The sequence below is a fragment of the Herpailurus yagouaroundi genome, unplaced genomic scaffold, assembly GCF_014898765.1.
Source record: "Herpailurus yagouaroundi ecotype Mexico unplaced genomic scaffold, PumYag 192, whole genome shotgun sequence".
Lineage (NCBI taxonomy): Eukaryota > Metazoa > Chordata > Mammalia > Carnivora > Felidae > Herpailurus > Herpailurus yagouaroundi.
Window position 1 is genome coordinate 4,272,766 of NW_024412423.1, and position 11,956 is coordinate 4,284,721.

At 43.3% G+C, this 11,956-nt stretch overlaps 1 protein-coding gene across 1 annotated transcript in view; it reads right to left on the minus strand.

Moving 5' to 3' along the window:
• The window catches only part of LOC121010838 (uncharacterized), a 43,661-nt gene extending 32,100 nt beyond the window's left edge, over positions 1 to 11,561 (minus strand). Inside the window, exons 1-3 of the mRNA XM_040444721.1 lie at positions 11,063 to 11,561; positions 5,696 to 5,941; positions 1,554 to 1,787 (exon numbers count right to left, since the gene is read on the minus strand). Coding sequence (XP_040300655.1) covers positions 1,554 to 1,787; positions 5,696 to 5,941; positions 11,063 to 11,254 — 672 coding nt within the window. The 5' untranslated portion in view covers positions 11,255 to 11,561. The remainder of the gene's footprint in view (positions 1 to 1,553; positions 1,788 to 5,695; positions 5,942 to 11,062) is intronic.
• Between the last annotated feature and the right edge of the window lie 395 nt (positions 11,562 to 11,956).

The following is an 11,956-nucleotide window of genomic DNA, read 5'->3' on the forward strand; positions in this document are numbered from 1 at the left end:
TGAGCAAGCACAACACCTTTGAATTTGTTTTGCTCTTAGGTGCAGAACCGGTTTTACTTTTTGAAGACACTTAAAGATAGCTTTGCACTGAGTTAACTTCTAGTCCACAGTGGTTAAGTGACTAGAACTGCCATCCCATTAGCATTCTACGGGACAGTCTTGTTCAGCACTCCTCACTCTGGGGTGGGGGTGGGAGGCATGGCAAAAAGCAGCTGCAATTCTTTTTTTTTTTTTAACAGCAGAAAAGCTTGAAACACCTACAGAGTTTTGCATGTGTCTTGTATTCTATTCTGGAACACCTGAACAAAATCTTATTTCAATCAGCTCGATCTATACAAGTTATAAAATACAAACACAGTTTAAACCCTATAGCGTACAGGATATGTGCTGTTTAATATTCATTAAATGCAGTACAACTGATGAAGATTATCAAATAAGAAACACAGGGCATTCTGAAGTTTAGATCATCTTCGGGTCACTGACCAGATGTGTACAAATTACATGTGCAAGACAAAAAACAAACCAAAACCAAAACACACACAAAGAAGAAAGGATAAAATCCAAAGAAACCAACTTCTCAGTGCAGCACCCCCCTCAGGATATGGCACTTTTACAATGTGAGTATTACAGCGGTCAATTTAAGCCGGGAATGACTCAGACAGTGAAGCCACATTAGGGCAAGAACCAGCCCATCAAAATGTTAAAGTAAAACAGATGAACTTTTTTCTCTGTAAAAGCACTGAAAATGTAATATGCGCAGACAACTCACTAAAACTTTTCTCATTTCATTTGTCTCCCGATGTAGGATCTTAAGTTATTCTGTAATTATTCTACTTGTTTTAACAGACTGATTTTTAAGGCCTGTATAAATGCTGTTACGTTGCTGAAACCTACTTTTTTCTCTGTGGTGAGAACGTCTTCATGGAAAAAAGAACGTATCGGCTTAAAAATCACAGAATGGAGACAAAAAACAAAAGACTGACAGTTTCCAAGCTAGTAAGAAATGAATTATACCATGATCCATCGATTTAAAATTATATCAATATTAACTAACATTTCCAGGGTGGCTCCCCCATGCTCAAATTAAACAGTGCAGACTAGGGCCTGGTACAGTGAATCACATTTGGTTTTCTGGAAAACAAAACTTTACTATAAACAATTAAAAGGCAATTCTCTTCCTCCACAACACACAGACATTAAATGGAAGGTTTTTAAAATATCCACTACCTATAAGAAAAGTACTTTTAAATGGCTAAAAGGAATCAAAATACCAAAGTTTAGTATGCGAAGATATAAACAACCAAGAAAAGATCATTGGTGCTGAATATTGAACATGAATAGCCCAAAATAAGTTCCGAAGTTTTGTCTACCTTTACAAATTAAAAAAGGTGTCCTTTCCACAGTTTGGGGATATGTGCTGTAAATCCCCCCCAACAAGTGTATGAGTAAGGTTTAAAAATGTTGCCAATAGTAAGTTCTTCGGTACCTAAAATTAACCAGAGGACAGCAATATTAATGGTGGCAATGGTGCAGCAATTCTCAAAACGTAGTTACGATCCAACACGAGTTGTGGTGGTTCTTTTATCTGAGAAAAAGCTTTTCAGAAGAAATACCTGCCCTATGCTAACCACCAGAAGAATGAGGGCTTCTCCTACTGACCAATAGGCCACTCTCGTATTTAGATCTTCTGCTCGGCTTCGGCCTTGGGCTTCTCTCAAGCGGAAATGAGTCTGATAGTCGATGACAGACTTTAGAGCTTCGTGAATTGAAACACAGGCAGATTCCATCTAAAGAGAGATAGGTGCAGTTAGTAGGTGGGACACTTTCTGCCCTATCCATCTAATATATTCATCTTCCAGTTAGATCTCAATTCCACATCTGATTAACACACCACTGAACTGGCACTCACTCATTCACCCGCTCATTTACGCCACTGGTTCCGGCAATGCAACCGGCCCTTCCCTTCATCCCCACTAGGGCAACTGGTGAGGCCGGAGATTCGGTGAGGCAGCAGCTTGCCCCGAATTGGAAAGTCACAGCGGTGGTACCTGCCATGTGCTAGACAGAATGCTAAGCTGACAGAAGCACAAATACTTATCAGTGACAGTGGGTGGTTACAGAATTTCAAGTTCAGGCTCCCCCAGGAGGATGAATTAGGAGGAAGAGAATGGCAGGGCAGAAAATGTGATCAATAGTGAGTACAAAGTCCAAATAGATGCAAAAATAAACCAAGCACCAGACAAAGTTAACCATCTTAAAAGCAGTTGAGTCTGAAAGTGATAGGTCAGGGCGTCAGTGTCTTTCTTTAATTTATCAATTTGCTAAACATGTGTCCTCCCTCCTGCCAGTCAACCAACACATACATTCTCAGTGGGAGGAAGTTTCAGTTTCACTGTGTAATCCATTTGCCAGCCTTCATCTGATGACACCTTACCTTTCTATACATTCATCACACTATCTGCTTTGAGAAAGGGTAAGTGTCTAAATTTTTTGTTTGTACAGCAGAGTGTAATATTTTTCTACTGCTGAAAACTTAATCCTAGTGATGAAATACCTGCGTTATTATTATACTTATTCTACATCACAAACCATGTATTAAGAATGTTACAAACAATCTGAGGGTTTTCTCGCCCTTATCGCTAAGGAAGGAACTGTTGATATATACTGTGCACAGCCACACAAAGGAAAAATATCTTTATGATAACAGGACAGCGATGAGGGCCACGGAGTATGGGAAGCAGAGGGAGGAAGATGGCGAACATTACTACTTTCCTGTATTCTGGAAAATTCTCCAATAAATGAAGTTTATCTTAGCAACCTTCCCATTTTCCTTTCTGCTCCTCTCTCTCCTTTAGACCCCAAAACTGTCAAGCTAACTCAGTCACTAGAATACCCCCATGTCACAAAGTTATTTGGGCTCCTCTCTACCCCAGTGTTAACGACTTGTATAACTTCTTTCCTCCTTTCACTAATAAACCCACAGAATCTCTCAAAAGATTCTGGGATTTCTTTTTTCTGGTCTTACTTTTTGTGAAGGAATAGAGAACTAGAAAAGAATTCAAACATTTAATAAAGTTTTTGCCAAAGTAAGATGAAAGAAATCACTTATAAAAATATTCCATTAAAGGTGCTTCTACAAAGTACGAGAAATTACGTGGTCCACGAAGTACGAGAAATTACGTGGTCCACAAATTGCATGTACCTGTTAGATGGACACTCAAACGTTTTTCCTGTTCCTGTTTTGTCGAGGGCCCTAAGAATCAAAGATTAGCAAAACGGTGCTAAAATGAATAATCACATGTTCTGATCTGTGGTAGGAGGCTCCGGAGGCGCTTCTAGACTCTCTCTCCTTCTCAGGCATTCTCAAAGCGGGACGGAGGCTAATCCTGGGAAGCGTGCACAAAAGCGAGGATCTGATACAAATTCAGAATGTTTAAGGATTCCTGGAAGTCTGACACGGAGTAAGGGTTAAGAAGCGCTGGATGAAAGAACATCACAGAAATAAAGGGACTAACTGCACGGATTCGTATAATTTTTGAGAGGTTTCCCTTTTTTCCCTACCTCTTCTAATAAGGAGAAGTGTTCAGATTTAAGTCCATGTTCAAAAAGTTCATATTCCAAAGAACGTGGTACAGTGAGCCCCCAGGTCAATCATTAACACGTGGCTAATCTTACTTCACCAATATGTACATATTCCTCACCTATTTTTTTCCCCACTCCAATTAATTTGAGGCAAATCCCTTAGCTGTTATCATTTTAACTGTACTTTTATACTTTATATTCATTTCTGCAAGGCAACACTACACTAAAAGCTACAACGCTGGTAGCATTAGCACACGTAAAACAATTGAAAAATGGTTCCTTAGAGTTTTCAATATAAACTCGGTACTCAAATTTCCCTAAACATCTCAAAAGTTGTTTCCAAATCAGAATCCAAACAGCTTCGACCCCAATCGTCTGGCTGATGTGTCCTTCAAGGGTTCTTGAATCTTTTGGTTCTCTTCCTGTCTTCCCTTCCCACTTGAAGAAACTGGGTCCTCTGTCCTGCAGCATTTCCAACTTCCTTCTAACTTCCCATGTTGTGCACTTCATTAACGCATATTATCAGAAGACACACAATGCCCAGTTACCTCTCTATCTGGAAATGGCCATTAGATTTGGTGCTATCAGTGTGATCTAGCCATGGTACAATTCCCCCACAGCTTTCCACCTAGTGGCTTTAGCAGTGACTGGTAACACTGTCTACTCCAGATCCATCATTTTACTAATAGATGAAAAATGGTGATTTACTACAACTCGGTAACTTATTCTGCATTTACCAGCTGGTACATTTTTCTATTCTAAGATGTGAACAACTGTGTTGTGAGTGTCACCAACCGTAGGAGGTATGAGGGACTCATTAGCTTTTCAAAAGTAGAAAAATAAGATTAAGATAAAAAATGTGATACAAATAAAGGAGATTAACAGCTATTAACTGCTTTATTACCACTCACGTGTTATATTTATCTATCTGGCTTGTAGAGCAAGCTACCTTATACAAATTAGAATTCATGAAGCTTATGTTACAAACAAGGGCCCCAGAGTAAAACCTTTTTACAAAGCAAAGCGCCATTCACACGGCATGGTAAAGTAAGAGAACATTTCTAAAAGTAAGAGTGTATGAATACATCCTGTTAATGCTCACAGTAGGATTATGAGTTAAGGCTCCTGTACGTTATTATTGAGGAGGGCACTTGTTGGCATGAGCACTGGGTGTTGGATGTAAGTGAGGAATCATGGGAATCTACCCCAAAAACCAAGAGCACTCTTTACACACTGTAGGTTAGCCAATTTCACAATAAATTATACTAAAAAAATAAAGATAAATATACATTAAAAATAAATAAACATTTTAAAAAATTTAAAAAATAATAAGTAACAAATAAAAATGGCTTCTGTCACCACATGACTTGGGCCAACAACCTAACTAGAACCTGGGAACAATGAAATACCACTTTAAGGGCTTAACAAGTAGAAGTAACAAATAATTCCTTCGGATACCTAATTGAGTACCTTTTAGGTAAGATCTAAGCTCACATTCTGTTCAAGCTGGAACGAAAATGGCCCTTCTCACCACCTGAGCCGCATCTGTTCACAGACTTTAAATCTCTTTCCTTCTCTTTCTCTCGTTAAGCTCTTCTTCAACATAAAGTCCAACCTGCCTTCCTTAACTATTTTTGTTAGATGGCTTACGACTGATCTTTAATATTTTGCCCTAAGTTCTAGCAAACATTCTAAGAGCAGCCTGAATGAACACTAAACACTGGGAGAACACTACCAGGTGGCATATTGATTACAGATTAACGAAGGCATCATTTTGTTTCCAGTTATACCAACCTGCCGGGTTATGGAAGCCATATTCCTCATGAACCACAAAAAATGCTTCCGAATGCTGGAGCACTGTCCAGTCTTCCTAAATTTCCTTTCCCACTGAAGGGATCCTCCTGCTTACACTTCAAAGTTCATCAAATCCTTTCACAGTGGTCTCCACCAAAAATGTCTGAAGTTCCCTGAAATGTCTAATCTACTATAAGAATTAAGATGGATCTGAAAGACCGTGTGAAAGTCTCAAACTCCGTGTTCATCAGTGGGTGAATGCGTGTGAAATTATGCTTTCCCTCCGTCTCAACACACCATTCTGCTGCTTTTCATTTACCTGGGTAAGAGCACTGACTCGGTTCTCACTAGGAAACAAAGGCGGGTCTTCTCCAACTTGAAAATCAAAATACACGGTTTTGTGTGTGAACGTGGAAAATTCATTGCTGAAACAAAACTTGTATGTCCCGTTTCTGGAGGCGGTGAAGGTAAAACTATCATACTGTTTCTTCATCTCTTTGTATAACACGTTACCATCAGGATCTTCTAATCGACAGTCTACATCATAGTGTCCACCAGTAATCACCTATGAAGACAGAGAAAAAGGGAAGAAAGATATCACTGCAACTCACAAGTCTGACAAAGCAACCAGACTTCCTGTTAAAAGGATAAGACTCCTGGCAGTGGACTTTTACTATCAAGGGCAATTTCACATTTTTTAATTCCCAGCAGTGGATGGAATTTGGGAGGCAGATTTCAGTTCAACCAAAGCTTTACAGACACTGAACAAGTTTCCCCATGATGGGAGAGAGAAACTACCTAACCAGCCAAATAACCATTCTAATTAACGCAGGTCTCTTAAATCACTTGACTCTCCCAACAAACCTACAAGAGAGGGTTTCTGCCCTCCATTTGACAAACTGAGAAACTGAGTTAAGATAAGCAACCTACCCAAGATTGCTCATCTAGTAAAAGGCAGAGACAGAATCTGAACCCCAAAGTCACACTCTTGACCCTTAAGCTCACTGCCATGTAGTATTTTCCTTCCCTAAATTTTGTCCCCTCATTTCCTATGTGCACCATCCAAGCACACGCACGGATAGTGTAGTGCAGGAGGAAAGGAGACCAGTCCTTAGCGTAACACCCCAAGCATGTAACTATTATAGAACTTAAATTCACTTTAATGCCAAATTTAGGTTTGTTTCTTAAGTGCTTCTCAACGTCAGTTATATGGAATTTGATACACCTTTTGTTTTGAACAGCATTATGGACTGAACAGACCCGTGGGCTACCGATTCTAACAGTATAGCTTCATTTTGCAAATTTGTTTCCCAGAGAAATATCAATGATTAAACTATCCTGTTTATAAACTTGTGATTAAAGCAAAAACAAAACAAAAGCAAACAAATCTTTTGCTTATCTGGAAGCCTGTATTAAAGGGCAAGCATATTTGAAAGGAAAGCCAGGGGGGTAAATGAAAAGTTCTGAAGAGGACTTTGGAGTTATTTTCAAGGGCTTGTGCTTCATCAGTTACAATTTAAAGGCCCATTTGGGTCATACAAATGAAGGGGAGGGAGATTCTTCCTGAGGTAAGTAGACAAGCATAATGAGAGAGGAAAAGGAGAAAAGGATTAAAGAGGAGAAAGGCCTCCTTAGAGGACAAAGAATTAAGTAGGAAGAAAGAGGGAGGGGAGATGTAAGAAACAAAGGGTGCAGGCTGAAAGAACGGGAAAGAAGTGAGGAAGAAGAGATGCGGGTTTGAGGGTTCCCAACCCCCATGAGAGCAGGTGGCACAAGCCTGTACTTTCAAGTGTGAACGCTCCTGGTGAGGGTGAGCACGACGTTGCCATTCTAGATCTGCAAAACAGAGATCAAACCTCGCACTTCAAAGAAGGATCAGCTGCTAATGTGACCTTTTGTCACTTAGGAAATACGATGAATAACGAACTATGTTACAAGATCACTTTGACAAATAAATGAAATATAACTATGTACTGAGGAAACTGCTAAGGAAACTGTTAATATGTAAATATTAACATACAGGTACGATGTTTCGACTTAAAAAGTGTCTTATCAACTGGGCATTTACTGCCTCTCCAACGTCAACAACTTTTCCTCCAGGTGAAAGTCATGACTTCATTTTTATGTACCTGATTATTCGTACTTGGCCGTTGTGCTGTGAATGGTCAAATACAACAAAACTGAACAGGACCAGAACAGATCACCATGCCACTCTTCCTCCAGCAAACTTCCAAACAAATCATCTTATTTCAGATAAAAAATACCCCTTTAGAATCTGTCCGGTCACATAATGTAGAAACTGGGAATCATCCCAAACGAAGTCTCCCTACTTGTCCGGTTAGTCACACAAATTTCTTGACGTTGCTGCCTCCCTCAAATTCATCCGGCCTCTTCCACTCCTAATCCAGAGTCTAGACAGGACTGAAGCCACAACTTCCTAAAAGGTCTTCCCGTAACCCAATCTCTCTTCCCTCGAAACCCAGGGGTTCTCAGTCTCAGTTGGTTTAGGGATGGATGGATAATTGTTTGTGGCAGGGGGATGCGTTGCCCGGGGCACCGTGGCATGTTTACAACCATCTCTGGTTTCCGTTCACCAGACGCCAGTAGAGTCGCCCCTCCCACGTCTCCTGGCCTCCCCATCACCCGTTCGCTTAAAACCTTGTGATAAATTCAGAAAAATCCCAACCTGTTAACAGTGCCATACCACTCCTCTGTGTCTCCTCAAGGTGGCCTCAACAATCCTTTTTCTGTGTTCCAAAAATAGCAGACTGCCAGAAGTTCTCTGAACAGATCTTTGTTTTACATCTGCTCAAACAGTGGTGAGTTAAACAGGTCCTGTTTGCTCAACAATCACAGGACCCAGAACGACGATACTTACAGATCTACGGCTTATTACAGGGAAAGAACATAATATAAAACATCACAGTCAAAGTGTCCACCAGAAGGGGGTCGGGGAGGTGAGGCATGGGCTCCTTTGTCCTCCCTCTGTTAGGACTGTAGCCAAACAAAGACTCTCGACTAGGAACCACACAAGTGTGCAAGGAACACCTTGCAACCAGTGAGTCCCAAAAAGAGGCCTGTCGCTGGTCACACAGGCACATCCCTGCTATATTACCAGTCTCAACAGCACAGCCTTTTGGGGGGCTGGGGGATATCTCACCAAGACCAGGTACAAATCATCAATCTCACTATTACCAACAAACAATGCTGACAAACTGGGACAAATCACCCCTGAAGCCCTTGGACCCACAGTTACAAAGCAACACTATTACTCACTGTACTTCAGTGTGGGCTCAAGCTAATTTCAGGAACTGAGTCTCACAAACACAATCTACCTGCCTAGGATGTCCGTTCCCCTATGCCATCTTGTAGAGTAGCTCCTCTTTCTCCTAGACACAATTCAAACATCAGCCCCTCGGTGACATTTCCCAGGATGAGCCCTCTCCTTCTGCCCAGCACTGTACCTACTGTGTACCTTCACTGTTGCATTTAACACTGTATGACTGCATGTATCCATGTAAGCTCCCTGAGGTCAAGGTCAGTCTCACTGACCTTTGGGAGGTAGTGTATAGGAGTTAAGAACTTAACCTGGAACTGCATACTCATTCTGCCACGTGCTACGTTTTGCAACCTTGGGCTTAAAGCTTTCAAAGCCTTAGCTTCTTAAGTAAGGAAGAAGTAAGAACTCTACCCATTTCCTATGGAGGTGTCCTGAGAATTAAGTAACACGCCTGAAATGCTTGGCGTGCTGTCTGCTACCTAACAGACGTAACAGCCCATAACAGTAGTGGTGGTATTCTCGGCACCAAGCACGGTGTCTGACGCTGGTACCTGAAATACACAGACATTTTTATATTACGATTCCTGCTATCTTCTTTTCAGTCCCCTCGTTCTAACCCATGAAGTTAAACAAACCAAAGGGTGATCCTTAGCCTCCCTTCCCTTACTCGCGGTAGCCAAAACATCAAGTCCTGTTGATTTCACCTACTGGATTCTCTCCAATCCTTTCACTTGTCTCCTCCTCTACAGCTACCACCCTTGAAGCCTGGACCACTGTAATAGTCTCCTACAGCCATCTCTCCAACACCCTAATACTTTCTCTACCTGCACAAGTGAACATACAGTTACCAAAACTGCGTGAATCATATCACTGCACCGCTCACAACGCTCTGATGGCTTTCCCATACTCTGAGGAAAAACTAAAATCCTTAACCAGGCCAGCAAGGCACATGGTCTCACCCCTGACCTCCCTTCCTCTGGCAATATACGTATTCCCAAGTATATTGGATCTCATGATAGACCTCAAATTCCCAGCCACTCTTAACACTTTTGCAAAGGCTATTCTATTCCCTCGCCACTCCCCTTACCAAAGTATGTACAACTAATCCTTTACAGTTCAGCCTAAAATCACTTCCTAAAGGAAGCTCTCGTAGATCCCAAAGATTAGACCGTTTATCCTCTATTTTCTGCCTTTTTAAAAAAATTATTTCTTTATTTTGAGAGTGGAAGCAGGAGAGAAGCAGAAAGAGTGAGACACAGAATCCACAGCAGGCCCTGCACTGTCAGCGAGGAGCCTGATAAGGGGGCTTGAACTACGAACCGTAAGATCACGACCGGAGCCGGGATCAAGAGTCAGACAGACACTCAACCGACTGAGACACCCAGATTTTCTGCTCTTAAGGTAGTTTTGATGAATGAGCAGGTACTAATTAAGAAAAGGGTTGGATGCAGAAGGAATCGAGAATGATGGCAGCGAAACAATCTATTTGTACCACTTCCTATCACCAGCACCTAGCACTCAATAGCTGCTCAAATAAGCTAAATGAGTCTACCAACAAAACAGAAATAAAGACTGTTGGGGTGCCTGGGTAGCTCAGTTGATTAAGGTCCGACCCTTGATTTCTGCTCAGGTCATGATTTCATGGCTGGTGGGACTGAGCCCCACGACGGGCTCTGTGCTGACCACATGGAGCCTGCTTGGGAGTCTCTCTGCCCCTCCCCCCACACATCTGCTTTCTCCCCCTCTCTCTGTCAAAATAAAGTAAAAAAAAAAAAAAAAAAGAAAGAATGATTGTTGTAGCAAACTTAAGAAAGTACATTCTGTTAAATAAAGTTTCTTTCCTATTAAAATCCCAAAGATGAAAAGGGTCCTCTCATTTATCGCAGCTATTCGTTCAATGCCTTTGGCAGATGGTCTTCTAGCCTCGAAAGGAGCTCTTCCTGTGACAGGGACAGCATTAAACAAAAGTCCTAACATCAATGGAAAAACTGAAAAACAACGGAATTAGATATTGGCAGGACTTCAAAACTGATTCAAGTGGAGGTGTCAATCAGAGAGCAGGGGACCGGTCACTGAGCACTATACAACAGGAAGAAGTTCTTTTTAAAAGAAGTGCTTAAAGGGGAAAAGTTCAATAGGCCTTAAAACGAAGAACATTTTGGAGCATAGAAGGAAAAGTCACAGGAACCATTTCTGGAACTCCTGTATCTTCGTATTTCGTCTAAAATGGCTCTCGCCCAAGATGTATAACAGGAAAGGCAAATGCCCTGCATCAGCTACCTAGAGGTGATTCTTGACTCAGCCCAAGAGTGGAGAAACCCAGACAGGAACGAGTCACCAAGCAGGATGCAGCCCCGACCCTGGAACCGTGAGCTGGGGCCCTTGGACTTTCAGAGCTCGTCGTACCTGGAACTCGAGGGTGCACTTGGTGCCCTGCGTGATGTCCTCGTAGAAACACTGCTTGGCATTGTCCGGCAGCTCGAAGGTGATCTCGGAGGCGCCGCCGGGCCCCGGCACCAGCAGCAGCAGCGCGAGCAGCCTGCAGCTCCAACGGCCCGCGGCGGCCGCCCAGCGCTGCGCGGACCCCGGCCCCGGCATCCCGAGGCGACGGAGGCGGCCTCAACCGAGCTGCGGGGAGACTCGGGGTCACGTCTGCGCGGACTCACCACGAGCGGCAGGCCTCGGTCCGGGCCGCCCGCGAAGACGCACGGGAGTCGCTCCGGGCCACGGAGAGATTCGCGATGAGCGACGAGCCGCTGGGAGCGAGGGAAGGGCGCGAGAGACCGGGGCCTGGGGCCGGGAACGACCTACAGGGCAGAGATAAAGCCGGCACAGCACTGGCGGAAAAGGCCTGAGATGGCCGGAAGTGGGGCTAGCGCCTGGCAAAAGGGGGCGGGGCTTGAGGCACCTGCTCCAGCAACCCGGATGTGCTCGGCTCGGGCAGTGGGGAGAGGCCTTGGAGTGTGTACGTGGAAGCTCGCGAGACGTCTGCGTGGTCTCCATCGGCGCCAGAGGCGAAGGGCGGAGCCAGCGTAATGAGCGTGGCAGGGCGGGCCCAGAAAAAAGGGTGTGTCCAGCCGGTGTCTAGATAGGGCTTGGGGCCGGCTGGTACAGCTCAGCGAGCATAAACTACAGTGTTTCTTGTTCCTGTGAGAACTGATCGCTGGGGGGGGGGGGGGTCTCCGAAGGAGTTATGAGGAGCTCATTTTACCCTACGGGGCTAATAACTGGTAGTAGAGCACTTTGCAATTTGCTGAGAGTTTTCTCATAAATAACAACAAGTATTTGGGGGAAGCAGTT